We start from the raw sequence: 27,491 nt of genomic DNA, 5'->3' as shown, positions 1-27,491 counted from the left end.
CTTGAAGTATTTTTAGGAATTTTTTGAGAATTTTTTATTTTTTGAATTCAAATTTAAAATTTGAATTTTGGCCGGTTGGGTACCGGCCGAAACCGGAACCGGACCGGTTTGACCGGTAACCGGTCAAACCGGACCGGTTCCCACCGGTTAGGTTAACCATGTGGACGACACGGCCTGCCTGAAGCAGCAGCGCCACCATGCATGTGAACACGCCGCGTGCAGTGCCCCCGGGTCCGCGTGCGCACACCTATGAAGCTATCCCGACCCGATCGATCCCCGGCCTCACCTTTCCTTTTCTGCCTTCACACTGATGCATGGCTGAATATATATAATAATTAATGCAAAAGCAGCAGGCTTCACACTGAGACTCATCTATCCCTGCTGCTGCTGCTGCTGCTATGTACTAGCTTACATCTATCTATCCTCCAAGTTTCCTAGTAGCTAATGCACCAAATAATTCTCTCCACATGGGCACAGGGACGCAATGAGAAAATTCTGCACATCACAGCCGGACCTTCACAAATTGCTCTCTACATTAACCTGTATAGCAATAGGAATAGCATTCTGTATCTACCTGCACCGATACAATAAAGCCATCATTCGGCTTCATCTGCCCCGGAAGCCGCTTCTGGTGGCTGTGCAGCGCCTTCAGGTTTAGTTTCCACGGTATCTGCTGAGTCATTTGAACCTGGGACATCCAGATCATCGCTCTCGCTTACTTCTTCCTCCCAGTAACTCTGTAACAGTTTCATGACCAACTCGTAGATCCTGTCGCTGTTGATGTCCTGCAGATCCTCCAGTTTATCTAAACCCCTGCACTCTAGAATGAACTGTGCATACGGGTTTGTCCCAGATTCCTCGCCCTTCTTCCCCGCCTCACCTGCCTGGAGTATATTCTCAAGACCTTCCAGGCATGTATATAATAGGTCGTGATCTTGGTACGAGAGGATGCTGCAGAGGGGCTCTAGACATCCCCGGCTCACCAAATACCTGCACCCAGATGGAAAGCATGCATTGCAAAGGATCAACTCTAATGTCGTGAACCAAAGTACGTACTGAAGATACATACATTATGAGCACATTCAGACAGAACATACTGAATTTGTTCACTTGAAGCACTGGACACAGCATTTGATAAAGCCCAAGCAGCTTCCTTTTTTATATCTGACTCTGATGTCTTTAGGAGGACAACAAGAGGACTAATAATGCTCGCGTCAATTACGGCCTGTTGGAAGGATTACAAGCCAAAAGATAACAATGATTTCAGGTACAGGATTTAGTTGACACGGGACAACATGATGATGCTACATAGTATGTACATCCCTTTGATGGCACGAAGAGCATTTGTAGGAAATGCACAACGATTCAGATTATGATACCTGAATTTGTTCCTTGTTGCCAGTGGCAATATTAGAAACAATTAAACAAGCTTGTTTCTTGATGTTCTTTGGGTAATTTCGCGCGAGCAATTGGGCTAAACAATTGAGAATGCCATTTTCTATTAAGACCTGCAAGCATTGTTGCATTTGTGTTCAGTATAACTTACAGAGATTTGGGCAAATCAAAGCAGAATGCAGAACTAATTGCCTATGTATTAGACAAAGTATAAGAACTTTCTGGTAGGCATGCAAACTTTTATCTCCCCCTTTAACAGCTATACTGCAGATACACAAATATTTTACAGTAAAGGCGCGTGGAGCCCCTCAGAGACCTCATCAGTGAAGGATAACACACTAAGGAATAATAAGCTGAACCTGAGAAGTACAAAAGCAGTTGCGCCATTGAAAATAGTCCGAAGACGATGAAGCTGGCATAGTAACGGGTGTGATAAAAGCTGATGAGCTTTATTGGCGGCATCAAATGAGGCCTATAACCTAAAGTTATGGTAGTGGGACCAGTGCGGCGCAGAAGAGCAGGGGCATACTTTTCGTTTAGTTATTGCGGATTGGATTAGTTGCTTCGTTAGCTTATTCTTGGCTACTATAAATACCTAGCCGCATCATCAGTTGTTAATCAAGCAAGAAGAACCCTAAAAGCAGTCAGAGCCTACAGAGAGGGAGGGCGACTAGCCAGTTCTTCTTGCTATCCCTAGTCCTGCCAAATCACATTAGTACTGTAATAATAGCTGCAGTTGTAGCTATGAAATGTGAACGCAGAACATACAAGCTTTGGGCCATAAAAGACCAAAGCATTATCACTGCAACCAGCAATTCCACACTGAGCTTTTTTTATCATTGCATTCTTGGTTTTCGTGGTTGTCCTTGGATAGGAGCAGCACATGGAAATCAGCTATTAAAATGCCTGAACCAAAAAACAGGCTTTAGATCCCCTAATAATATCACTACTATTGATTCCGTACATATATTATTTTCTTTTTTCTCTTTCTTTTCCCTTTTTGTTGGTGGCTTGTGTTGGGTTACAACTCTAGCCTACCCCAACTTGCTCAGGAGTTGGGACTAAAAGTCTTTGTTGTTGTGGTTGTTATTGTTGTTGCAGATCACCAGGGATTTGTATTTGCGAAGTAAAGGGCATGACACACAACAACAAAATAGCTATAAAGCTACCTGAACTTGAGCATCATGTCCGGCAGAAATTCTTGCGAGTGCCATAATGACAGGAAGAAGAACACTAGCTGATGCATGCCTAAAATCAGGAGAAAAGAAAGAGACCAGTTAATTATAAGGAATATCAGGTAATAACTTTATAAAAGGTGCAGCTTTCACTATGAAAAATGAATCTGGCAACTTACATCAAGAGATTTACAAGTTGAGGGCAGACCCCAGCATCCAATACATCTTGAATGGCATCATCTACACCACTACATATATAGTATGCAGTCCAGCATGCATCTGCCAGTATCTTCTCATCAGCAGAATGAATCAGCTGGCTGACAATTTCCAGTATCGGTTTCACCTGCAATGATAAGCCAAAACAAATGTCAGTAAACCCTTTCTTCAAAAAAAAAATAATATGAGAAAGTTCAGAAGATAAACAGCGGTAACAAAACCCTACTTGCACTTCGGCTGGCAATTTTCCAAAACAAATATTTGACAGGGCCCACATAGCAGTTCTCAGAACTGGAATTTTCATGTCGTCTCTAAATTGAGAAAGTAATGGCGTAACAACACCATGATCAAAAAGAATGTCTCTGCAGCTAGGCAAGTCTGCAGCTATATTTCCAAGACACCATATAGCCTGTTTCAAATGTCAAAGGTGAGAATATCACAAACCAAACTGTTACACGCACAAATAATGGTTGAGTAAAACTGCTTCACCTGATGCCTGATGTTCGCATTTGGTGACCCTAAGAGTTCCACCAACCTTGGAACAGCACCACATTCTGCAACCAGCAGTGTATAATCAGATGCAGCTATGTTGGTAAGCACCCATGCCGCCTCCATCTGCAAAAGGTACACGAGGTAAACCACAGAAGAAAACAAAGAAGAGAGAAAAATGAGGAGACAAAAACCAAGGAACATACTTGGAGCTGAGGAAGCCCATGTCTTGAAAGAAACTCAGCAAGTCTGGGAAGGACATCCGCTCTAATGATTCTTATCACAGTTGAATTCTTCTCTACAGACATAGCTAAGATCAGATATATATAACAAAAAATAAAGGAGTTGCATCTAGCATTAAACATGTCAAGTACCATCTGAAAGAAGTTTCCTGAACTGGACTGTGGCTTCCAGCTGACTGGTGGTGTCATCTGAACATACTTTGTCCACCAATTCTGACAGGCCTTCAAGCTAACTGGATACAAAAGACAAACTAACGAAATTTGAAAAGAAACACAAAAGGTTAAAAAGAAAAAGCATTACGTTTTTCTGACACCTCCAAATACCAAAACGTCATACACCTCGCATGTTATTCACCATTTCCGAAGTCATATAAGAAACATGGAGAGTAGTCCATAATTTCAAAAGGCGGTAGAATACAACTTTTTTCTGCATCTCTCTACTACTCCCTCCGTTCCAAAATGTAGGTCGTTTTGGCTTTTCTAGATTCATAGTGTTTGCTATGCATCTAGATATAACATGTCTAGATACATAGCAAAATATATGAATCTAGAAAAGTCAAAACGACCTACATTATGGAACGGAGGGAGTAAGTGTTAACCTACTGACATGGTAATGTAAACAAGGATTTGGGTGGAAAAAAAGGCACAGTAACCATCTAATTATTTTCAGAAATTCTTTTGCGCATGAATTTCTTTTGCTGGTTTCGAAACCTGATGGATGTATGCCATGAGTTACTAGTTGCACAAGAGAACGAGAACTGTATTAGCCTCACTCAGGTCACCACGATCTTTCGCTTTATGTAACTTCTTCTGGACTTATCAAAGGTGCGAGAACAGTCGAAATAAGTAGAAGGAACCCTAGCCCTAGGCACGCACCTCTGATTCGATGGCATTCCGGGGAGCCGATGGGTCCGGCGGCGAGGAGGAACCGGGTGGCGGACGAGCGTTGGATGCGGGTGGGGCTTCTTCGACGGATGTAGGAGCGGGATCGGAGGCGTGGACAGTGGGGGCGGTCTCGTCGCGGCGGCGCTTGAAGAGGCCGGCGTCGCGATCGAGGCGGCGGAGGGCGAGGAGGCCGTCCTCGCGGCGGCGGCGCGAGCGGCTGAAGTCAACACGCGGCTTGTAGGCCCCGCGGCGCGCCTCGTCGGACGGCCGGCGCGGGGCGCGCGGCATGCCGGTCGCCGGAGAGCGAGGTGAGCTGTGTCCGCGGTTGCAAAATTACGGGAGCGGACGGAGGGCAGTTTGGTCACAATTTGACAGGTTTGTTCAGATATAAAATGGCCAGTTGGAGGAGGTTTCGAAACAAATAACTGAAAAAATTGACCAAACTGTGAATATAAATTGTAAATGAATCACATTAACATCCCAGATTGACTCACAACAATATTATTCATTATATATTGCAGCCATGACTGAATAAGTATGTTTATGATTGGAAACACAGAGATATAATGAGACATATTTTACTAATTTAGCATAGTAGGAACGCCGTGGTGTACCCATTGGCTCAGATTGGACACAGTTACAAAAGTGTGATGAAGATAAGGAGGCGGTTCAGAAGGCATGTCAAACAATGGAGGTCCTGATCATGCAGTTATTTGCCAACAATGGATAGAGGTTTAGTAATAGAGTTGGTTTTTAATAAGTATCTTTATCAAACTTTTGGATTGGCTATGTCGCCTTTTTATAATCCTGTCAATGTGATCGCAGACAGTGTACTGCAAACTTGTAATAAGCGGTTGTAGCCTCTTTTGATGTCAAGATCGGGTACTCTCTTTTTTCATTATCTAAAAAAAGATTAGATGTTGTACCAAAGCTGACCATACCTTCCAAATTCCAATCCTTTTGTTGAGGCTTTTATTATCAGCGCACGGTCTGCACCTGCACTAGTTAATTGCTCAGGCTTTTATTACCTACTACTCCAGTGTTTTAACTGTTGTAGTGATTAGCACTTAAACTAAAAGAATTTCGGCATTTTAACTTGTTGCGTATAATAATTAATAACATGAATGCGGGAACAAAAAGGATCTAAAAGAAATTTCGGCAGGAGGATTCTATTGTCATCTACTTCTTCCATACTAAAAGAGCAAATCATTCTAGGATTCAAAAATTGTTCCAAAAAATAAGTTATTCTACCCTATTTATAAAGTGCATGTGCATAAAAAATTAATTAGTATCAAATATAAATAATAAATGAGAATAAATATTGTCATTATACCTTCTCGTTAATTTGTCTTGAAATTTCTGGGATGGTTTTCTGGGACAGAGGGAATATATACGGTCTGATTTTGGAATTGAGAGGAGAAAGTTGGCGAGAAATTATACATATTTAGGTATAATAGTCGTGGTAAACTTTATAGTAGATCATTGGACAGCAACTTTAGTAGATCATGGAAGGCCGTCGCCGCAGTGGCGATTGGCGAAGCCCAGGAAAGAGGGGACAGCCAACCACACATAGCGGCGGCCGACGTATATAACCGCCGCCTCGCTTCGAGTCTCGTCACCTCTTCTCTGCTCCTGCTCTCCCCCCTCCCCTTGCCGATTGCCTTTGCTCCCCAAACCCAACAATCTCCCAAGAAAAGGGCCTGCCGCCGCCGGAGATGCTCTGCCTTCCTCCGCGCCCGCCGCGGCATACGCTGGCGGCTAGCGCGACCGCCATGCCGTACATGGCAGCCGTGGGGCCCGTCCCCTGGCAGCCTTCCCCGGCACTGGCGGCTGCGGGGCTCCTCGCCGCGACCTCCCCATACGGCAATCCCGAGCCCCAAACCCTACCCTTCTTGCCGCCGCCGCCGCCTGCGATCCTTCCTCCCCGGGCCCCGATCGTCCTCCAGCTCCACCCCCACCCCGGCTTCCTCGCCGAGGTGGATCGCCGCCGCAGCTGTTCCCTTTTGCAGGTTTCTTTCGCCCCGGAGGTTCTTCAATCTTGGTCGGTTGCGCTCACAATTCCGACCGGCTTCTTTCCAGTAATATAATACGTGTGCTTTCTACCGTGATGCAGCTCTTGAAGGATGAGGGGGCCGCCCCGTCGCCAGAGGATGAAAAGAGGAGGGAGCAGGTCATCCGAGAGCTCAAGAAGGTAAGTCAAAGAAAGAATCTTGCGAATTTGGTGCCCTGCCTGGATTTCTGACATATAAGATGCTCTGTTTCCGCGCTTCTCTCAGATAGTGATGCATTGGGCCAAGGCGGTGGCGTGTGAGCAGAGTGTGCCCCAGAGGCTAGCCACGGCTACGGTCTTGACATATGGTTCTTACTCGTTAGGGGTAAGCCACAGATTACGCAACTATGGGCTTCTGAATTGTTGCGCGTCTTACGCTTCTAGCTCATGTTGTGGCCACTGCATTTTACAAGTTACTGCTTAGCAATATCTATTTTACTTACCTTCTATTTCGACATAGTTTCTGCTTATGATGCATATTAATTCCATATTTCCATGAACCGGAATAAATGGAAAGCACAAACAGCTTCAATCCCCCCACATTGTTCTTTTCCTTTTGAACGAATATACGTTGCCCTTTTCTAGACTTGTGTCGCAATGTTAATAGAGGAAATGAGTTGCCATCATTGGTCTTCAAGCGTAGCACCTATGGATGACACATCTCCACTGGGTTTGCTAATCCTTCTTATTCCTTTTCAAGGCTCACGGGCCTGAATCTGACATTGACGCACTTTGTGTTGGGCCTTGTATCGCAACACTGCAGGTGGGTATCGTTCTTTCTGTTTCATGTCTTTACTGACTTGATATTATTCAGCATGCCAAGTGCCAACACAAGAACTCCTGTGTATTTTGTAGTACCATTTCTTTGTTGTTCTGAGACAAATTCTTGAGGGCAGACCGGAAATATCAGGAGTGCCAACTATTGAGAGTGCTAAGATTCCGTTGATGCGGTTTAGATTCTCTGGTGTTGCAATTGATTTCACATATGCTCAGCTTCCTGCTTTTGATGCATTAAAGGCAAGCAAATTCCACTGACAACATAACTTGTTGCATTTTCTTTTTGGTAATGCTTATACTATCATCCCATCTTATCTGTGTTTCTAGTTCTCTTGGGGTATGATGTTGTGTGGTATTGAACATAGAAATATTGTTACATATTTATTTCAAAAAAAAATATTGTTACATACCTTCTAAAGGACACAGAATGTGCTCAACCTAATGACTAAACTTTTATGTTTGTTAGCAACGATGAATGGATTAACCTTTTAACTTTATGATTTCACTGTTACTGCACCTTGCCCTGGTTGTTGATACAATTTTGTTTGTTATACATAGGAGGTATTAGGTATATCAGTTAACCACCATATGAACTTCATAGTATGCCCATCTGAATGTTCCAGTTACCGTATTAGGTCGTAACCATTTGCAGTACTTCTGCATTTCTACTGGATTCTACACCCATGTGATTTACTTGATATTCTACATAAAAAAAGTATGATCTCTCCAACTGTTTCATGTTATAGTGTGCTTATACAGACTTAGAATCATATGCGAGTATCATGACTCCTCTTCTGGTTTGACATGTTCTCTAGCCAATAAACAGTCCAAGTATTCATTACTTTACTTGCTCCTGCAGGCTATAAATATGTTTTGCCCTCGGTTACTACAGAAAATTGATGAACGGAGCTGGAGGAGTCTATCTGGAGTTCGTGTTAATGAGAAAATTGTTCAGCTAGTACCAAATTCTGAGGTTAAAAACTAATCTACTTGCAGTGCTTTTTATCTTGTCCATTGAATCTATTGTGGGTCAGCATCCAATTAGTCATGTTATTGTGATATCCAGCCCTTGACAGTTCTACCTTTTTCTAATTTATTTTACTTAGACTGATATTGTTCCACTTTTAAGACCTGCCATTTTATTTGATTTGTTTTCTTGAATTGATTGATGACAATGCGTACTCATTATGTATATCTGGCAGATGCTTTAAATTTTGATTTTTCTCTCTCAAATTTTGTTCATTTTACCAATATTCACTTTCCCAAAAATGCAATGCAGAAGTTTCAGGTTCTGTTGCGATGTGTCAAACTATGGGCTAGGAAGAGAGGACTTCATTGTCATGTATGTGGTTTAATTTTCAATGCTGACTGTTCAGTTCTAGTGCAGCTATATGAACATCATATCATCATTTTGGTCTAACAATGGGATTCTTACTTGTGCCATGACATTCAGCATCTTGGATTCTTTGCCGGGATTCATTTAGCGATCCTTGCGGCTTACATCTGTCAGAGATATCCAAACGCCAGTGTCAATGGTTTGTTCGTAATGTTCTTTCAGACTTTCGCTCACTGGCCTTGGCAAGTTCCAGTAAGTCTGCATGATGAGCCAACTGATTGCCTGCACCCAGAGGGGCGTCTCATGCCCATAGTGATGCCTTGTACCCCGCCAGAGTTTTGTGTGTCAAATGTGACAAAAAGCACCTTCAAGAAAATAAGAGAGGAACTTACACGTGGTTATGCTTTCACCAAGGTGAGTGAAATCTACATAACTTTCAGTTTTTTTCCTTGATGTTCATGTACAGATCCTTGAAGTATCATCCACGATGCTTCTTATGGCTCTTAGTATTTTCTAGGATAGACTCAACCTAAGTCAAGAGAAGTCCATTTTTTTCCTAGTTCGTCGGACTCCGAATCCCAAACTGGAGGCATTTTTATTATTTGTTCCCATCCAGATCTAAATTGGAATATCTGTTTTAGTCTGGATGTTTACTAAAGAGCATGGGGCATTGTTGCTTATCAGTGTCGGCTTAAACCATTCTTGTATATTTGTAGACTACAAGACTGAATGCATATCTGGGACTTTCTGTAGGTACTTAAGTTTACACAGAGCATTCTTGTACTTGTGAACAAAATTACTGTTCTGCTATTCTTTCGGGTCACAAATAATTGTCACTTACTTTGTCAATCTGTACTTCTGTGGCACATGCGACTAACTCCATTTCCCTCAATCTGTATGGGTTCGCTTGGTTTCCCTATAGGCTTAAACCATTTTTTGTAGTCCAGTCAAATTTAGTCACGTGATCATTTTCATGGAAGTATGATAAAATTTTTAATTTTACGAAATTTATTGTGGCCTGGGTATCTGATATCCTGCTTTGACAGTTGCAAGTCACATTAAAATACTTTGTATTGTCTTTTTCATTTTCATGATTGGCACCCTCGTGCATTGTTATGCCTAATGTTCCCTGCTTGAAAACTTGGATGTTAATATGTGATCTTGTCTTTATTTCAGGATCCATTGAGGCATGATTTTGAGTGGACTTGGCTTTTTGAATCCTTCCCATATGCTGAGAAACATCAACAATTTCTCCGGATTGCTTTATGTGCGCCAACATTTGAAGAGCTGCATGACTGGGCTGGATGGGTGAAATCTCGCCTCCGTTTCCTTATTCTGAAGGTACTATTGATGCAACTTTTTTGTTGTTTCTTCATGCTCTTGCTGCACAAATCGTACGGTTCTTTATTAATTTTTGGAATCTTGAACAAAACATACAAACTCAGTCAAGTCTGCTTTGGTTCTGCAGTTGGAAAGGTCTGGCATTGGGTGTGACCCGTGCCCCTCAGAGGAGATTGATCATACAGTCAAGGAGCCAAACATGGTCTTCTACTGGGGCCTCATCCCTGAAAAAATCATTCATGTGGACACTAGCGCTCTGAAAGAAAATTTCATGAAAGATGTCACCAATGATGTCTACGGCAAGGTGAAATGCACGCGTTCGGTTTTGACAATATCTGTGGTTGGTCTGTCACAGCTGCCAAAGAGTATGTGCACCCATTCTGTTCACTGGCAATACTTGCAGCACTGCATGCTGGGCTACCAGGCTAGGAGTGAAGACCAGAGTGCAGGTTGGCTAGGACTTGCTTAGGTCATCTCATCTGGGAGGGGCATGTTCATGTCTTTCGCGGCAACTGTGTATACAAAATTGTTGAGGTGTTTTCTGCCCCTAGCACAGGGATTCAGGATCCTTGGCTGGGTATTCTTTTGACTGAGCGTTGCATGAGTGCTTGTGTGCTCATGAATCGGACCACTGACCCGTAGAAGAACAAAGAGTAGATAGTATTAGCGGCATGTATATAAAAACATAGGTTTGGTGTGGTCGTCGCCAAAAGTGTAAAATTCTTGTGTTCTTATCGTAACTGCTGTTGCACCCTGATTCATATCAAATTTTGTAATGGCCAAAAGTGTATATAACTGGTTCTCTTTGACTCGGTGGATGTAAAAAATTTTGAGTAGCATGTTGTTAGCTGTGACCAGAATGACCTTTGGCTTTGAGCATCCGTTTGTAACTGTAACTTGCTTGATTGTCTTGGTGCCTAGAGTTGGGATCTACGGCAGTTTAGCTGGATTTCCTATCATGTAACTATACACCTATTGTTCTGTACTAGATGATGATGGTAGTTAATGACAGTATCACTGCTAGTATCAAATAGGATTACTAGTTTGTGATGGGATTCATTTCATTTATTGTGCAATCTTTTCTTAAGCTGAACCAGACAGCTACGTACAAATCCTACGCGGCGATGATCGGGCTTCTGACGACATGCTGTCCTGACACCCAGCTCAAGCTGCCTTGCAACACGTCGCCGCCTTGGCCGCCGCTCACCGTGACGCTGAACGTCTTCTTCTCGCCGGCCTTGGTGAACACCAGCGTCCCGGGCGATACGCGCACCGTCAGGGACTTGGGCGCCTCCACCTTGGCCGTGTACGTCGACGCCGCCGGCCCCACGTTCGTCACCGTCCGCTTCACCGTGAACGGCGCCGCCGGCTGCAGCGGCACCTTGATGGTCGGGTAGTTGAGCTCCGCCTCCGGCGTCTTGGGCAGCTTCGCGCAGCTCAGGCTCGAGGAGTCGCGCGCGATCACCGCCAGCGCGGCCTCGCCCAGGAGCGCGCAGATGTAGCTGGCGTAGTCGGCGGCGCCGAGGTCGTACACCAGGCCGGGGTCGGTGGCCCTGCCGGGGTTGACATGACCGGCGCCGGTCGCGTACGCGCTGGCATGCCTGTGCTGCTCGTCCAGGATCGGGCCGCCGCTCCTGTCGACGGCGTCGGAGGTCGTCATGATGGCCGACTTGATGGCCGCCGGCGACCAGTCGGGGTGCACGCTCTTGATGAGCGCGACGACGCCGCTGATGTGCGGCGTGGACATGGACGTGCCGGACAGGACGTCGAAAGGGCCGGCTCCGAGAAGGGTCTTGGGCGGGTACGCGGCGAGGATGTTGAGCCCCGGAGCCAGGACGTCCGGCTTGAGCACGCCCGGGGTGATGGTGCTTGGACCACGCGACGAGAAGGAGGCCACGGCAGGAGATGGGCGGACGCCGAGCACCGTCCTGTGGCTGTACCTGAACCTGACCGCGGTCACCGAGTTATTGGACGACGCGTACTTGCTGGTGACTCTGGCTCCGTCGGCTGCGGTCAGCTGGACCACGCCGGAGCCGTAGTCGTAGAGGACGGTGGTGTACCCGTCAGCCTTGGTGTTGATCAGCACAACGCCGGCGGCGCCGGCGCTCTTGATGTCACGGAGGATGGACTTCTCCGACGTGTTGTAGGGTAGAAGGTTGTCGACGGCCTCGCAGATCACGATCTTTCCGGCGACGGCTCTGCGTTGCTCCTCGCCGCGGTAGATGCAGCTGCGCCGCTCCTCGGAGTAGAGGACGGGAAACGTGCTCGAGTTGGTCACCTGCTGCTGGTTAATCGCCTCGCCGGCGACGCCCCCGTCGAGCTGAACCTCCGCGAGGAGGCTCCGGTCCACCGAGCTCGCAGCGACGGTGATCAGCCACGGAGCGTCGTTGACGACGGACGCTGGCTTGGGGCCGTTGTTGCCGGCCGCGCACACCACGGTGATGCCCTTGGCCACCGCGCTGAAGGCGCCGATGGCGATGGGATCGTGATCGAATCGGAACGTGGCGTTGCCACCGAGGGACAGGGAGATGACGTCCACCCCATCCTTGATCGCCGCCGCGTCCATCCCGGCCAGCACGGCCGAGTCGGAGCACCCCTTGCCAGTGCACACCTTGTACATGGCGACGTGCGCGCCGGGGGCGACCCCGGCCGCGGTGCCGGCGGCCATGCCGTCCCTCGAGGCGCCGGCGACGAAGTTCCCCGCTGCCGTGGACGAGGTGTGCGTCCCGTGGCCGAAGTCGTCCCCGGCGTCGTCCCCGACAAGGGACTTGACGCCGATGAGCTTGCTGTTGCATCGGGACGCGGAGCCGGCGCACGTGCCCTTCCACTTGGCCGGCGGCGGCGCTACGCCGTGGTCAGCGAAGGAAGGGTGCGCCCCGTAGATGCCGACGTCGAGGAGGCCGACGATGGCGCCCTTCCCGTACCCGGCGACGTCCCTCCAGAACCCGGGGCCCTGCCTGAGGCCGAGGAACTCCGGCGTGTGCGTGGTCATGAGCTGGAGCGTGCGGTCCGGGAACGCGCGCACGAACCCCGGCTTGCTGGCGACCGCGTCGAGCTCGGAGTCGGTGAGCCTGGCCGCGAAGCCGCTGACGGCCTCGGTGTAGGAATGCACGAGGCGCGGCTCGCCGGAGTCGGTGAGGGAGGTGGGCAGGAAGGACTCGTGCCACAGCCGGTGGGTGAATTCGTCAGCCGCTGCTTCGGCGTCCGCTGGTGGCCGGACGAGCACAATGCGCGTACGATAGGCCGAAGAAGCATCATTCTCCTGCAGCAGGTGGGGAGTGACACTGACATAGCACATCGCAGGCGCAGGGGAGGCGGCGACGACTAGGAGGAATGTCAGCAAGGCATGTGCCATTGGGTTTATTTGTGTGATGCTTGTAGCTGCATGCGAGAAGGGGATGAATGATGGCGATGATCGAAGTGCAGAGAGAGGTAGGTGCTTTTTGATATATATTGTTGTGCTGTTCTTGCATTGGAGGTCAAACTGTTGAGCAGCAAAGAAGAAAGATATAACTTGCTGCTTAATTTGGATGAGGTTTGATGGTATGCTTTCATTGCATTCTCTTGCCAGCTTGTGTGTATCGATCTTGTGGGCGCTGCCCTTTTGTAAGTTCATGCCCTCGAGTTTCTCGTGTTGGCTTGGGATGCGATTTCCAAGTCCTCTGCCACGAGTCACAGCTAGCTCGAAAGTTTTTTGAACGAGATCCAGAGTGTTCAGTCTTGGAAACAACTGTATCCATCAAATCAGAAGATCCTCACGAGTCAAAAAGAGTTTCTAATGGAATCCAAGGTGCTTAGTATCCAAATCAAAAATGGAGTCAAAAAGATTCCTTTGGCATGAGTCACACATTTTTAATGGAGTCCAAGTTTACTCTTGAATCAAAAGCATTCTAATTCTTCTCCAGACCCTGGGCATACCGGGTCATGCACAATCCTGGGGTGCCCACGAACGCTATGAGGATCTGGGCAACGCTCCTCCCCACGAAAGTTAAATTCTTTTCCTGGCTGCTAAACCGGGGGCGCCTGAACACTCTGTGCTTATCTCCATCATAGGAATATCAGGGCTCTGGAGGACTCCTGGTAAGGCCAAAAACTCATCTTTCACGAATCAAAAAGTCTTTTGGATGAGAGATCCAAACTACTTTAGTCTTGAATGGAAAGTTTTTTCCTCCAAAACAAAGTTAGCGCGAACCAATTGGAAAGGAGTTAGTCCTGTCAAAAGTCTTCTCTCCAAAAAAAAAGAAAAGACCGGTCATCTCATTATGCAATTAACGCCATGTAATTTCTTTTGACAAAGCTTTTGAATAAATAAAGTATCTCTTGTCAAATTATCTTATCCTTGGAAATTAAAAGAGTTGGGTTGGTCTAATTTATCGCTTGTTTATTACTATATATAAAGTGGAGTGAAAATTATTATTCACATGTAAACCCCACCTAATACGTTCCTCCTGCACTACTAGAAAAAGTGCCATAGGTACCGGTTTCTTGAACCGGTACCCCGAAAGCGGTACCAAAGACTCCGGGTAAAATAACTGGTACATAAGGCCTCCAAAATCACGCAAAATATTCTTTGGCTGAGATTTGAACCCACGACCTCTAGCCTCGTGCGCTGTCCCTTTACCATCTGAACTACACATTAGTTCTAATTGAGAAAGATATATTTTTCTTTTGAAGTAACCTATGGACGAGTCTAAGGTACCAGTTGGTAATACAAACCGGTACATAAGGCTTGTCTATTGGTACCGGTTAGTGGTACCACCCGGTACTAACGTAAAAGTTACCACCCGGTACCTATAGACCCTAAAAGTACCGGTACTGATTTATCTTCATACCGGTACTTTCGGTACTTTTGGGGTGGAGCTAAGACTTATTTTCTAGTAGTGCTGGTTACCCCACTTAATGATTCAAAGCCCCTCGTTTTTACTGGAGCCTACAACCTCAGAAGATTCTTTTTTTTACATCGATTTGACACGTGATCTTCATCAGCTGAAGATAAAACACATACTAGAAAATAGTTTGTCTGCGAAATTAAAAGAGCAAGGCTACATGAGCAAGATCAAATCCTATCCACTAACTAGAGACCACCTATCTATCTACTATGCTTATGCATGTCACTCCTCCATGGACTAGTGCAGTGCAGAGCCTTCCCTTCATCCTGTCTGCACCGGCACGGCCCTTCCTTCACTTGCCATCCTTCCAGCGCCGCTCGCCCTCCGTAGCTGCTGTGCTCACCTTGCTCGCGCCGGACTGCTCGCAAACGACGTCCTCTGCGCGCAAGGTCAGGTACTCCATGGCCTTGCGGGCCGCGTCGGCGGCCGACTCCTCGACCTTCTCCTCTGCGGACCTCGTCGTGTCCTCCATGTCCATGGTCTTGTCGCCTCTCGCCGCCCCCGCGCTCTGCTTGGCCTCCCGTGCCTTCTCCGCCGCAGCGTCGCGGTACTCCCCTAGCTTGTCCTTGCCGCCGGCACCCGCCGTCCGGCTCGCCTTCTCTGCCGTCGCGTCCTTCATCGCCGCAGCCTTGTCCTTGGTCGCCTCGGCTGTTTCACTTGCCTTCTGCGCGGCGGCGTCCTTCGTCGCCACAGCCTTGTCCTTGGTTGCCTCTGCCGTCTCGCCAGCCTTCTGCGCGGCGGCGTCCTTGATCGCCAGAGCCTTGTCCTTGGTCGCCTCCGCCGTCTCGCCAGCCTTGTGCGCGGCGGCGTCCTTCATCCCGGTGGGCTTGCCGACGGCGTAATCCTTGTACTCTCCAAGCTTGGCTTTCGTCGCCTCTGTTGCTTCGCTGGCCTTGTCGGCGGCGTAGTCCTTGTACTCGCTGAGCTTGTCCTTGGTCGACCCGGCCGCCGAGCAGTCCTTGTACTCGCCCACCTTTTCCTTTGTGGTGTCCCTGCTGGCGACGCCGAGCGTGCGGCCGACTGCGCTCACCAGCGACCTGGCGCCCTGCTGCACGCTCTCCAGGATCCCGGCGCGGTGGCGCTCCTCGTGCCCGCCGGTGCCGACCACGCGTGCGCGCTCCGTGCGCTCGTGCGCAATCTCACGCGCCGCCTCGCGGGCGTGCGCCTCGAGCTCGGCGCTCGCCAGCTGCTCGCCGGCGCGCTGCGCTTGCGCTTTGCCCTCGGCGCTCGCCACTCGCTGCTCCTGCCTCGACGACATGGCTGTGTGTTGTCTTGTGCTCTGCTCACTGGGGAGCCTACCGATCGTGTAGCTGGGATGAAGGAACTGCTCTCTTGGTAACACCGATGATTCGAACGGAAGGGAATGGTCGAGCCTGGAACATCGGTGAAGAGATGGTCGGTCTCCGATGGACACGCAGCTCTCACAACAGGGACACGTGTGGGCCTGTGTGGATAACGTCACATGGACAGCGACACGTATACCTGTGACTCGCCACGGCGCTGTTCAACTTCTGACATGCAGATTTATTTTTTCCTCTCTTTTATGACGAAGGGATCATCTCCATTTGGTTCTTTGTCCAGCGGCGGCTTGGCCATGCTGGGCTGGGAAGACCAGCCCATTCATGGTTTTCAGCCCGTTTGGCTTGCGGGGAGGAGCGACCCAGCTGGGGCTGCTTGGCGAACAGGGTTCCAGCCCAGCCCAACCAGCCATAAATGCTCAGCCGAACAAGGTCTTTAACGTTGAGGTCAAACATGACCGCTCTCTAGGACAGTCACATGGTAGGTTCAGAGATAACGAACAACAACACAAACAAGCCCTGTAAATATTGTTCAGAAACAGCACAACCAGTTTTCCAAGAAGTAGTTGATACATGCTGCAATCGTTTCAGGGCCTGTTCAACAACTGAAACTGCTATCAGCTGTATCAGGTAATGTGACAGGCTCTAAAGCTTCTTATTACTGCCTCCCCTGTCCCCTCTGTGTACAGTGAGTGGTATAACCAAGTTTTTAATGGACAATGTGCCGCAGCAAAAAGATTGTTACGAGCAGTCGTGTAGGGCAATACAAAACCTAAGCTCAAAGAAGGTCGGTCACCAAGCAACCCCCAGGTGTGTCTGATCGTAGTAGCACCCGGTCGGGCCGTCGTCAGGGAGCAGCGCCAGCTCGACGGCACCCCTGGCGCCTTCCTCCGGCGGGATGACGCCAGTGTTCCAGTTGATCTCCGTCTTGACGAAGCCCGGGTGCACGCAGTTGATGCGCATCTCCGGGTGCCGCCGCGCCAGGATGCGGGTGTAGAGGTTCACCACCATCTTGGACATGCTGTACGCCGGCAGCATCGTCGGCCACCCCTCATCCTCAAGCCGTCCATGCTTCAGGGCCTGCAGGAACTCGTCCAGCATTGCTTCCATCCGCTTCTCGTCCCAGGCGTCGGCGTCGCCAAGCTCCTCGCGCAGCTTCTCGTTCGGCATTCTCTGATGTTGCGCAGGAATTACTAATTAGGGTGTGCTATGTATCTCCTTTTCAATTGAAGCATGTACCTTCAGCTCAGACCGAAGGGAGGTGGTGTTCACAATCCTTGCTCCTGATGTGGACCGTTTGAGCAGGGGAAGGAGACCTTCTGTCACCCATTTGATTCCGTAGTAGTTGGTATTCACACATTTTACTGCTTCATCATAGGTTTGAACGACCACACGATCCAGCAGGTTGGCGGCTTTACCCGATAGCTGCAATCATAAAGGCATTGAACGACTGAGAAGCCAGCCCATCGCTGATTTGTTTCGGCACTTGTGACTGCCGACCATTCTTAGGTCTTGGACACAAAACAAATGGAAGTTCGCATAAAGTATCAAAAACAATATATGGATACTCCGACACAAATTTATAAAACTATAGAGTAAAGATACAACCAGCAACTAACCAAAGCAGAGAAAGGCCATCTGAAGCCAAGCAAATATGCTTAACGTCATGAGGAATCCTACATACCCATGTGTCAGGATCAATGTTGAGAGCTCTCAGGGCATCCTGGTCTACCACAACTCCTCCAACACCTGCATTGTTCACCTGCATCTCCAGGTCCACATTCATTCATAGACTCTCAAACCAGTAGGATGGTGAGCTAAATAAGAACTAGGCTACTAGCAGATCGAAAGACTTCATTTACCAAGATGTCGAGCTTCCCATATCTGCTCTCAATATGTTTAGCTAAGGAGGCAACACTATCACCATCTAAGATATCGAGAGGATGGTAGATGACGTTGGAGAGGTTACATTCATGGCGAAGGTATTGGACTGCATCTTTGCCTCTTTTCTCGTTCCTTGCTGTAAGAATGACCGTTACACCCTGCACAGCAAGCTGGCGGCATACCTCCAGGCCAATTCCTCTGTTTCCACCAGTAACCACTGCAAGCCTGAATTGGCTACAATTTAATACCATTTTTCATCAGAAGGGGAAGGGTATGGCATTTGAAGCACATGATAAATCACCTTTCCGGTACGGTTTCATGGTCACGTCTCACCGCCTCAAGCCTGTGGGGCAATGAGTTTTTTCTTGCATCAGATAAATAAAATAATAGAGGCTCATAAAAACTATTAGGTAAGGAATGTAGTGTCACAAAAATATAAAAAAATAGACAATCAAGAACCCAAGAATTATGTACTTTTCTCTTGAATAGGATAGGAGAGCTGCGTGTCATTCCATTAAAGAGGACAAGAGTGTGACATACATTACCAAATACACACCCAATACTTTGAGTTACATTTGCACCAACCGAACAATTCTAGAGCAACCTGTGGGGGAACTATGATCAACCACTCCTAGACTATCCTGGTAGAAGGCTGTGGAGTTGTTGGTCCCTGACAAGAACCATATACATAACACAGAAAGTCCTCGCAGGAAAGAAGGTGCACAGGCAAATATCTACTCACACAGGAGTTTATAAGTAGGAAAAAGTTTAAATGGTGCAGTGCTTATTCATCACAGCTGCGTAGGATATAAAACAACTCCCAGCCATAAAAGAAAATAAAGCTTGTTTTGCGTTAAGAAAGAAAAAGTTTAAAGACTTGAGAAGAAAATAAAACTAAAAAGTACCCTAAATTAGTACCCAATGTCTGTGTTTACAAATTTAGAAGCAAATAAAGGTAGGATGACTCTAATTTGTAGGTACTCCAATTTGTGCCCCCAATGTCTGAACGCTTACAGAAAACCATTGTGAGATCACAAAGTTCATAACATTTTTTTCCGCATTGAGGGGAGTGAGATAGCTCGAAATAACTTGGCAAAGAATAATGAAAATTAATGGATACTGCTGAGAAATGGGTCCTTTTAGGTTCAGTTTAACTGATGGTGCCTAACCTGCTATACATGTGGTTATTTCTTGATAGTTGGCAGCATGTATGTATTGACAAATTAGGCAAGAAAGTACATTTATGTGGAACAATATGTTGGATAATGGATGAATGTACTCAAGAGTCCCCCCTGCCCATATCTCCAACCTAAGCAGCACAGTTAAAATCTAAACTTGCAAAATAACTTATCAAAAAGCCGTGTTCAGAGTTGAGACATCTGTACAGCGTCATCTTGCTGAAAGGAAAAGCAGACACTCGCAGAGCAATATATCCATGCAGAGTTTAACAAGAGAGGAAGCCGAGGACGAGACCTGTGGTGTGGAGGTGATGCCGGCGTCGCCCCCGCGGCCGCACGCGCGTGCACTATGCTAGCGGCAGGGAAGGTGACTCGCGGCTGGAGTCGGGCGGGCGGTGATGGTGCCGCGGCGCGGGGTCGGACCCTACAGGGCGAGCTCGGGGACACCCCGAGGTGGCGCATCTCGGGGTCGTCGTCTTGTACCTCTTGTCTTTCTTTTTGGGTGGGACGAGAGGGCGGCGGCCGCGTGTGAGGGCGTGGTAGGGTGGTAGGCAATGTGCAGTGCACGCCGGCGCCGGAGCTGTGGGCTCCGTGCACAGCCATGTGCCACCGCCGGCGTCCTCTGAGCCTCTGAGGTGAGCAGCGCTCTGGACGGCAACAGATCGGGGGCACACGAGGCTCGGAGGACCAGGGCCCTGTTTTGGAAGTTTGGATCCAAATTTTTGAATAAGGAATCTTGCATGCATGATATATTAAATAAATTTTATTTGCGAAATTTTTTATGGATAAGTGTAATTTGGCGCGACAAATTTAATGAGTCTAATTAAGCCATAATTTACTACAGTGATGCTACATTAACTATACACTAATCGTGAATGAATATACTTCGTTAGAATCGTCTCGCAAAGTAGCTCTAGGATTCTGCAATTAATTTTATGATTAAACTTTATTTAGTACTTCAAATGGCAAAATTTTGTGATCTAAAATCTAGATCTAGAAGAACCCAACAGAGCCTAGAACACAACAGGTTAATTGGCGTGGACCCGTCAACGTTCAGGGTTTCACTGATCGCGGGCCCACGAAGCAGGGACGGCCCATCCGGCGGCCTCTTCTCTATGAGAAATTTCAATATTTGATATTCAATTCGAGAGTCTTACCGTATTTAACACCTAATTCGACCGACTTTTAAAATTTATCATCGAAACCACGAATCTTTTTAATCCAAAGGTTTCTCTCCATTTTCCTTCTTTTTTTTTTTGCTTTCCTTATTTCTTCTAACCTGAACTGACAAGTTCACTCCTTAGCCTTATCCTCGTATCAAGCTTGACGGACCCGGACCTGGATGAGAGTATCTTGCTGCTGCTGCTTTCCGCCGTCGTCGCCTGCCGTCATTGCACTTGGACCTCAGCTCCTTCCTCTTCCTTGATCTTCCGGCACTACTGCCCGGATGGCATTTGGGTGACGAATCCGCAGCGCGCCATGGCCGTGCCTCTGCCTGAGCTGCTGCCCTTCAACTGCTGCGGTGGTGACCGCTGCCTCTCGCCATCGAGGGTAGTGGCGGCGCGGCCGCGACCATGACGCATCTTCAAAGATTAAATCTGCAAATCCTCAAAATTTAAAAGTCATCACAGACGTTTCTCCATTGTTCATAATAACTGTAACGTCAAGTTCTTTTGCTATGAATTAGAGGCTCCGTTCATATGCTACATCTCTGTAGCTATTAGTCTTTTTTTTTATCAAAACTTGAATCTCATATTCATCTTTGCTTCATCCGCATCCGTAGTTTCAGATAGCGTGTTTATCTGTCCATTCAATTCGGGCGTCTGTCCCACACTTTTCCAGAGGGGAAATGGCCCGTTAACGTTGTACGGGCTGAGACGATACACTTCGGGCCCATATTACGGCCCAGTATGCCACCTTTACACATGCTTAACACAGCCCAGCCTCTCGATTCAAAATTGTGTGTGCTAGGCCTAGGCAAAGCAACCCAAACTGAACTGCGACACATACATACATAAATCCAGTCATTAACAAAGCTAAACCCCTAGTTATCTGAACATGGACGGACAGATGGATCGGGTTCCGAAGCTCGCGTCGCGTGCATGAACTGAAGCTGAAGCGCTCAAGTTACTGAACAATACGAGTCCCCAAAGATTTGCTCCCCGGATCCGGTCCACAAAGATCCAACACTGTCTGTGTCCGATGCCAAGGGAGCGAGCATCAATAGTATAGTATCCATCCGTTGTTCAGAGAACCTGTACGTTTTGGGAGGAACAACAGAGCATGTGCTTTGGCCAACAATTAAGTGAGTGTTGATCGAGCGTCGAGCCATGGAAGAAGGATTCGTTTATTTTTTGCGTGTGAATTTTGAGTTATTATGTGCCGATGATGAACCATTCATGGTCCATGCACAAAAGAGAAGAGATTCCAAGTTCTTTTATCCAATAAATAATTTTATTTCCTTTTCTGAATTCAATCTGGTTGAACGCGTGATTTATGACGATATTTCACAGGGCTGCACAAAACAGCACAAGCAGGCGGCAGCAGTAGCACGAACAAGGAGTCAAATGCCATAGTCACTCTACTTTCATTATTCAGCAAGGCTGAACGTGAACCGAAAAGCATCAGGCCATCCAGAAAAGCTCACCACAAGCTATATATGGTGCTTATAGTATCAGACCATTCAGAAAAACTCACCACAAGCTATCTGAACATGAACAGACAGGTGACGATTTGCCACAGAGTCTGACGCTTGCACGTGTGGCCATTGCTAGTTCAGACGGCGTGCAGTGAACTCAAGTTGCGAAGCAAGCGAATGAACACGAGCTCCCAAAGATATCATATGGATCTCCCCACAGGATCGGATCCACCTAGATCCGATCTGATCCTCGCTTGTCTGACGCCAAGGGAGCACGTCCTTGTCACTGCCAATTATTTGCAGCCCGCTTTGCCGCTGTCTGCGCCATCCTACACTACACATGCCCGTTCCTCCGTTGTTCAGAGAACCTGTGCGTTTTGGGGAGGAAGAAGGCGCCATGTGCCCGGCGAATAAGCTTATCTGTGCTGTGCTTCGAGAACCGAGCTCAAGTTTACTCAACTGCATCGGCATTGCCAGCGGCCTACATACATGCATTCATCGATCCCTCCCCGGAAACAGGGTGAATTATATTCGTTGACAATAATGCTAATTGATAAGAAATGATAGAGCATCAAGTTGTGCTAAACACATTCCTTGAGTGATACACATGTTTACAGTAGAATATCGATGGGAGGAGAGATCAACGAGAAGACTAATAAGTAAAGCATTGACCTCATCATTGCTGCAATGTATGGTTACAGGTTGGGGCAAGTTGCTAGTTGACTTGCACATATAAAGGATGAGCAGACCACGTTGGTGCAAATCTTCTCCTTTTCTCTCTCCTCTGATCTTGCAGAGTATTTTTATGCAGTTGATAGCATTGTTCATCTCATATATTCTCATGTTTTGTTTTCTACGCAAGTCCTGAGCTTAATTAGCACTTGGGCTGCATCCAGTGCTTCAGGCAACTTTTTTTTTGTTGAAAAGATTGCTTCAGGGTTCAGGCAACTATCGCTGGCACCGATGGCTGCCTCCTGAAAGGGATGTTACTTCTGCGTATGCCCAGCACAGCTGGCTGACCTGCCGACACCTTGACTTTGAGGAGCATGTCCACGTCGAAATGGTAATAACAAGGAAAGGGAGGTTTTATTAGGTTAGTGGGCCTGCACTGAAAAACAACCCAATAATAGCAGCCATGGGCGTCAGAGATTAAGAGCATGTTTGAAGGGCTAAAGTTGAGGGCTAAGCTTTAGCACCTAATACCACTCATGTCTTTGCTAAAGTTTTTAAGTCTTGGCTAAACTTTAGCGGCCTCCTCCCCAACCAATCATGCAGGCGCCCAGCTAATAGTGATGGCCATGCGACTCATATGGGTAGGACCTGCCTAGCTGCTGCTCATTTTGGACCCAGAAGAAGAAGAAGAAAAAAACAGTAACACTTCTTGCAAGCCATGAGTGACAGCTCTGCCACGTGTACGCGATCTGATCTCAGGAGCAGGTCATCAAAGTGCGTATAGCATGTTCTTCATGTAAAGTTATTTTTTTTTTAATAATGAAGGTCTTCTTTCATGTAATTTTACGAGGAGAAAATGGTGTCCATGATAGATTTCACTGTAGCTTGGATAAGGGCTTCTCCACTGTTGATTCCTCTGAATCCATCCATGCTTTTATTTGGTACTGTTCTGCAGCTTGAAGTTTGCAGACACCAGGTGATCAGTGCATGTTCAGCCACTTCAGGGGCAAAAAAAAAAAACTCCCATTTCTGTTGCTGAACATTTCCTCCCCTTTTTTTGTGTGTGTGAGCATGGTCTTTATCCAAGGAGATGTTTGAGTGGCCGGTTGTCTTCTAACAATTCGAGTTCCTGCCCTATTGCGGTGTCCGTCGGTATCTACACCAAATTGTAATCTTCCTCTCTTTTTCTTTCTTCCCTTTTTTTGTGCTTTGCAGCCTACAGCATGACTTTGGTTCAATTTTCCTCTAGCACATGGGTGCGTGTTCATATGCATATGCTCGATCCAGTGGCCGGTGCACAAGAATCCATCCAATCCAAAAACAAATTCTGTACCACCATCTCTACTCCGCATTCTGCAGGTACAGTAATAATGTAAATTTACACGTAACACTTTGCTGTTAACAGCGGGAGATGCAATTTTTTTTTTTGAAATAAAGGGCGTTCCGAGGGGGGAGGGGTCTGCTCACCGCCATCCTTAGGTGCTGGAGAAAGACGACGGCCGGAGGAGCCGACGTGGGTGGGCTATGGCTACGGGTGATGGCGGGGCTGGGCACCGGCGTAGGGAAGGAGAAGAGAAGGTGGAAGGTGGAAGAGATAAGATGGGAAGAGATGGGTGAATTTAAACCATCCTTTTTAGATCCAATGCCTCAGAAATTATTTTGAGTAAGGAGAGACTTTATTTATTCAAGTGACCAACAGGCACTCCCCACTATGTCACCACCTCTACTTCACATTCTGTAGGTATGGTAATAATGTGAAATTTACATGTAACACCCTGCTATTAACAGCAGGTGATGCTTTTTTTTTGAAATAAAGGGCGATGCAAATTTCGGAACGTGTTAGACAGTTCCTTCACACGGTCGTTGCAAGCTAAGGTTGAAGCTGTCTGTCAAGCTTGAGCTCACGGCTCACGTACTGGGTTTGCGCGTCCTGCAGCTTCCCCTGCAGGCACCTGCATCTGCAGAGGTCTCGTATATAGCAGGCAGCTCTCACTCTCAGCCGACGATACTTCTAGTAGTCAGAGTCACTAGCTAGCGAGGGGTGGGTGGTTTGCTCCTGCTCGGCGCTCTCTTCGCTTGCCACCTGCCATCTACACCGCCGGCCACGATGATGGGAGGAGGGGCGCTGGTGCTGGATCAGCGCATGCCGGCGGACGACAAGGCCCCCCTCTTTGGCTTCGGGCCAGGCGAGTGCTTCCTCGGCGAGGGCGACCTCGTCAACCCGGCGCCGGCGCACGACGACATGATGAGCGGCTTCCCCGACGGCGACGAGAGCGACGACGACGTGGGCGGCATCGAGGAGCTGGAGCGCCGCATGTGGCGCGACCGCCTGCGCCTCAGGCGCCTCAAGGAGCAGCAGGGCGGCAAGGAGGCGGCGCCGCGGCAGGAGCAGGCGCGCCGCAAGAAGATGTCCTGCGCGCAGGACGGCATCCTCAAGTACATGCTCAAGATGATGGAGGTCTGCAACGCGCAGGGCTTCGTCTACGGCATCATCCCGGAGAACGGCAAGCCCGTCACCGGCGCCTCCGACAACCTCCGAGCCTGGTGGAAGGACAAGGTCCGCTTCGACCGCAACGGCCCCGCGGCCGCCGCCAGGTACCAGGCCGACAACGCCGCGCCGGGCGGGGGCGCCGCCGCGGCGGCCGCGCCGCCAGGGCCGCACTCCCTGCACGAGCTGCAGGACACCACGCTGGGCTCGCTGCTCTCGGCGCTCATGCAGCACTGCGACCCGCCGCAGCGCCGCTTCCCGCTCGACAAGGGCGTGCCGCCGCCGTGGTGGCCCGAGGCCGGCGTGCCCGGGGACCTGGGCCCGCCGCCGTACAAGAAGCCGCACGACCTCAAGAAGGCCTGGAAGGTGGCCGTGCTCACTGCCGTGATCAAGCACATGTCCCCCGACGTCGACAAGGTCCGACGCCTCGTGCGCCAGTCCAAGTGCTTGCAGGACAAGATGACCGCCAGGGAGATCGTCACCTGGCTCGCCGTGCTCAAGCAGGAGGAGGACCTGTACCTCATGCAGCACCCGGGCGCCCTCCCCCCGCCGTCCTCCAACGCCGCCGTGCTCCCGTTCAGCACCAGTTCCGGCGAGTACGACGTGGACGGCGCCGACGACGGCGAAGAGACCGGCCGGAACCCGAAGCCGGCCTCCAACGCCGCACCCGCGTTCGTGGACCTTTCGTCGTCCATGGATGCTACGGCGGTGCTGATAAAGGAGGAGACCGCCAAGCTCGAGTTCTTCCAGAAGAGGAGCGCGGCGGCCGGCGTGGAGCCGGAGCCGGAGCTGATGCTGAGCAACAGCTTCCGCGCGTACACCTGCAGCAACGCGCCGTGCCCGCACAGCAGCAGCGTGCACGGGTTCCTCGACCGCGGCGAGCGCAACGCGCACCAGTACACCTGCAAGTTCAACACCCCCGCTGATAGCAACAAGCTGGCACCGTCCGTCTTCCCGCCGGCAGGTCAGGGGGTCGACTTCGACTTGCCCGTCGACGGCCAGAGGTCGCTGGCCGAGCTGATAGACATGTACGAGGCCAACATGGGCGCGCCCCGGAGGCTGAGCGGCATCGACGACACGGCCGCCCCCGGCGGCGTGCAGGTGTCCGGCACATTTCTGACGCCGTGGCTATTTGGCGGCGCCACTGCCACCAACGGTGTGATGCAGCAGCAGCAGCAGCAGCAGCAGAGCGCGGGGTTCTACGTCCGTGACGATGCGCTGCCGTTCGGAGGCGACATCGCCGCCGCGTCGCGGGAGTTGAGGTTCAGTTCAGGTCTGAACGTGCCAGGAAGCACCGCGCATTACGGCGGTGCATCGCAGCTGCAGCAACCGCACAAACCCGCGGGATCCAATTGGTTCTACTGAGTACTGACTGCTGCATTAGAAACATGGACATGATGGTGCTTGCTAGTTTCTTATTATGTATGTCATTAGAATCCAAGATCGTTCTGGGTTTTCAGTCTGCCTGTCCTGTATAAGGTTTGGGTACTGAACTAGTGATGATGGAGCTGCAGACGGCTGATGCCATCCAGCCGTATGCCCTTTCTTAGTGGGAACCTCCATCCATCTTGTTCAGCAGTTTGACTTGAATATCATCAGTACATGATGAGTAATGACGAGCTCAGCTTCAGGAAGCCAAGGCACTACTACCCCTGCTTAACCAAGCTAAGTTGGGGATTTCAGAGCCAAGCTCCGGTTTGCGCCTCTTGGAAGAAGACTGGTTTTCCTTTGGAGCCGCTCCAACTCGCTCACATCTTCGTCAGTGAGCTACCGTGATATAAAAATGAAATTCATGTGCAGCAGCTCAATGATTGATGAAGTAATAGTTGTTTTCAATAATTTTTTCATTTTCAGCTCGTGAAAGGTGCCTTTTCCTGATCTAAAAAAGTAAGGTTGCCCTGCCCTGCCCTGCCCTTTCGTAAGCACAAAAGGCTTCCGAGCCTTGCCTCCCCACTATCATGGAAGGGAACAGCAAGGTGGTGAATTGGTGACTAGGACCCTTTATCCGACCTGACTGACATCTAAGGAGTGGTAATGGATTATAGCTTTAATGCTCTTTTCATAATTCTATTTGGTTTTTAATTTTTTTTAGCTCAAAATTGAATAAGATTAGAGTCCGATTTTTTATAGTCTCATCCTTAAATTATTTAAACAAAAATTATGCCCCTTTACCACCGCTAGTGACAGCCCAGCAGCTAGCTTGGCGCTAGCATCACAGTGGCCGGCGCCGCAAAGAAAGATGGGATGCGAGTATGTGACATGACACGCACAGAGATTCCTAGATGCTTGCTAATTGGGCAGGCTGCTCTGCAACTCCAAATTCAAGAACAGGCCTGGGATCGGCTGCATGATGCATCATATTTTCAGGCCTAGTTTAGTTCCCAAACAATTTTCTACGGCACCCATCATATCGAATTTTCGGACACATGTATGGAGTATTAAATACAGTTAAAAAATAATTAATTACACAATTTAACTGTAAATGACAAGATGAATCTTTTAAGGCTAATTAGTCATGATTAGACATTAATTGCCAAA

The 27,491-nt window shown here is 48.6% G+C and overlaps 6 protein-coding genes across 11 annotated transcripts; 2 read left to right on the top strand and 4 right to left on the bottom strand.

The window, feature by feature from the left end:
- Positions 1-485: 485 nt before the first annotated feature.
- On the bottom strand, positions 486-4,765 carry LOC120662217 (importin subunit alpha-1b-like). Its single transcript, XM_039941356.1, has 10 exons — positions 4,394-4,765; positions 3,650-3,746; positions 3,482-3,573; positions 3,276-3,401; positions 3,013-3,195; positions 2,750-2,913; positions 2,565-2,643; positions 1,380-1,508; positions 1,098-1,225; positions 486-990 (listed from the first exon to the last, which is right to left on the bottom strand). The coding sequence occupies exons 1-10, from the start codon at positions 4,688-4,690 to the stop codon at positions 597-599; spliced, it is 1,689 nt and encodes a 562-aa protein (XP_039797290.1). The 5' UTR covers positions 4,691-4,765; the 3' UTR covers positions 486-596.
- A 1,259-nt stretch (positions 4,766-6,024) lies between these two features.
- Positions 6,025-10,796, top strand: LOC120662218 (nuclear poly(A) polymerase 3-like). Of its 2 annotated transcripts, XM_039941357.1 has the most exons (10): positions 6,025-6,411; positions 6,516-6,593; positions 6,679-6,777; positions 7,153-7,215; positions 7,308-7,469; positions 8,089-8,202; positions 8,509-8,571; positions 8,683-8,979; positions 9,742-9,906; positions 10,034-10,796. In XM_039941357.1, the coding sequence occupies exons 1-10, from the start codon at positions 6,118-6,120 to the stop codon at positions 10,373-10,375; spliced, it is 1,677 nt and encodes a 558-aa protein (XP_039797291.1). In that variant the 5' UTR covers positions 6,025-6,117; the 3' UTR covers positions 10,376-10,796. The 2 variants fall into 2 exon arrangements, with proteins under 2 accessions (XP_039797291.1, XP_039797292.1); XM_039941358.1 differs by lacking the exon at positions 7,308-7,469.
- A 224-nt stretch (positions 10,797-11,020) lies between these two features.
- Positions 11,021-13,150, bottom strand: LOC120662976 (subtilisin-like protease). The gene has a single exon (XM_039942016.1). It carries the CDS (start codon positions 12,896-12,898, stop codon positions 11,021-11,023), a length of 1,878 nt encoding a protein of 625 aa, XP_039797950.1. The 5' UTR covers positions 12,899-13,150.
- A 1,687-nt stretch (positions 13,151-14,837) lies between these two features.
- On the bottom strand, positions 14,838-16,132 carry LOC120659051 (late embryogenesis abundant protein ECP63-like). Its single transcript, XM_039937122.1, has one exon. The coding sequence runs from the start codon at positions 16,051-16,053 to the stop codon at positions 15,088-15,090; it is 966 nt and encodes a 321-aa protein (XP_039793056.1). The 5' UTR covers positions 16,054-16,132; the 3' UTR covers positions 14,838-15,087.
- A 487-nt stretch (positions 16,133-16,619) lies between these two features.
- Positions 16,620-19,816, bottom strand: LOC120662216 ((+)-neomenthol dehydrogenase-like). 4 transcript variants are annotated; one of them, XM_039941352.1, is made up of 6 exons: positions 19,451-19,816; positions 18,279-18,320; positions 17,956-18,211; positions 17,778-17,861; positions 17,333-17,518; positions 16,620-17,266 (listed from the first exon to the last, which is right to left on the bottom strand). In XM_039941352.1, the coding sequence occupies exons 1-6, from the start codon at positions 19,756-19,758 to the stop codon at positions 16,886-16,888; spliced, it is 1,257 nt and encodes a 418-aa protein (XP_039797286.1). In that variant the 5' UTR covers positions 19,759-19,816; the 3' UTR covers positions 16,620-16,885. The 4 variants fall into 4 exon arrangements, with proteins under 4 accessions (XP_039797286.1, XP_039797288.1, XP_039797287.1 ...); XM_039941354.1 differs by having other exon boundaries at positions 17,956-18,202; positions 19,451-19,812; XM_039941353.1 differs by having other exon boundaries at positions 17,778-17,855; positions 19,451-19,810.
- Positions 19,817-23,032: 3,216 nt separating this feature from the next.
- LOC120662215 (protein ETHYLENE-INSENSITIVE 3-like 2) lies at positions 23,033-26,792 on the top strand. Of its 2 annotated transcripts, none has more exons than XM_039941350.1 (3): positions 23,033-23,239; positions 23,681-23,824; positions 23,903-26,792. In XM_039941350.1, exon 3 carries the CDS (start codon positions 24,573-24,575, stop codon positions 26,316-26,318), a length of 1,746 nt encoding a protein of 581 aa, XP_039797284.1. In that variant the 5' UTR covers positions 23,033-23,239; positions 23,681-23,824; positions 23,903-24,572; the 3' UTR covers positions 26,319-26,792. The 2 variants fall into 2 exon arrangements, with proteins under 2 accessions (XP_039797284.1, XP_039797283.1); XM_039941349.1 differs by having other exon boundaries at positions 23,033-23,633; positions 23,715-23,824.
- The last annotated feature ends 699 nt before the right edge of the window (positions 26,793-27,491 follow it).

Source organism: Panicum virgatum, chromosome 2N (genome assembly GCF_016808335.1).
Source record: "Panicum virgatum strain AP13 chromosome 2N, P.virgatum_v5, whole genome shotgun sequence".
NCBI lineage: Eukaryota > Viridiplantae > Streptophyta > Magnoliopsida > Poales > Poaceae > Panicum > Panicum virgatum.
Note: the sequence above shows the minus strand (reverse complement) of the source record. Positions and strands in the feature narration are given on the sequence as shown.

Coding starts and splice junctions, on each gene's coding strand:
- LOC120662976 (XM_039942016.1), bottom strand. CDS start 12,898: ATGACCACGCACACGCCGGAGTTCCTCGGCCTCAGGCAGGGCCCCGGG.
- LOC120662217 (XM_039941356.1), bottom strand. CDS start 4,690: ATGCCGCGCGCCCCGCGCCGGCCGTCCGACGAGGCGCGCCGCGGGGCC. Junction 3,747..4,393: donor GGAATGCCATCGAATCAGAG/GTGCGTGCCTAG, acceptor GTATCCAGTTAG/CTTGAAGGCCTGTCAGAATT. Junction 3,402..3,481: donor ATGGGCTTCCTCAGCTCCAA/GTATGTTCCTTG, acceptor TACCTTTTGCAG/ATGGAGGCGGCATGGGTGCT.
- LOC120662215 (XM_039941350.1), top strand. CDS start 24,573: ATGATGGGAGGAGGGGCGCTGGTGCTGGATCAGCGCATGCCGGCGGAC.
- LOC120662216 (XM_039941352.1), bottom strand. CDS start 19,758: ATGGCTGTGCACGGAGCCCACAGCTCCGGCGCCGGCGTGCACTGCACA. Junction 17,862..17,955: donor ATGGGAAGCTCGACATCTTG/GTAAATGAAGTC, acceptor GTGGACCTGGAG/ATGCAGGTGAACAATGCAGG. Junction 17,267..17,332: donor CCCTTCGGTCTGAGCTGAAG/GTACATGCTTCA, acceptor GCGCAACATCAG/AGAATGCCGAACGAGAAGCT.
- LOC120662218 (XM_039941357.1), top strand. CDS start 6,118: ATGCTCTGCCTTCCTCCGCGCCCGCCGCGGCATACGCTGGCGGCTAGC. Junction 6,778..7,152: donor ATGGTTCTTACTCGTTAGGG/GTAAGCCACAGA, acceptor TTCCTTTTCAAG/GCTCACGGGCCTGAATCTGA. Junction 9,907..10,033: donor TCCGTTTCCTTATTCTGAAG/GTACTATTGATG, acceptor TTGGTTCTGCAG/TTGGAAAGGTCTGGCATTGG.
- LOC120659051 (XM_039937122.1), bottom strand. CDS start 16,053: ATGTCGTCGAGGCAGGAGCAGCGAGTGGCGAGCGCCGAGGGCAAAGCG.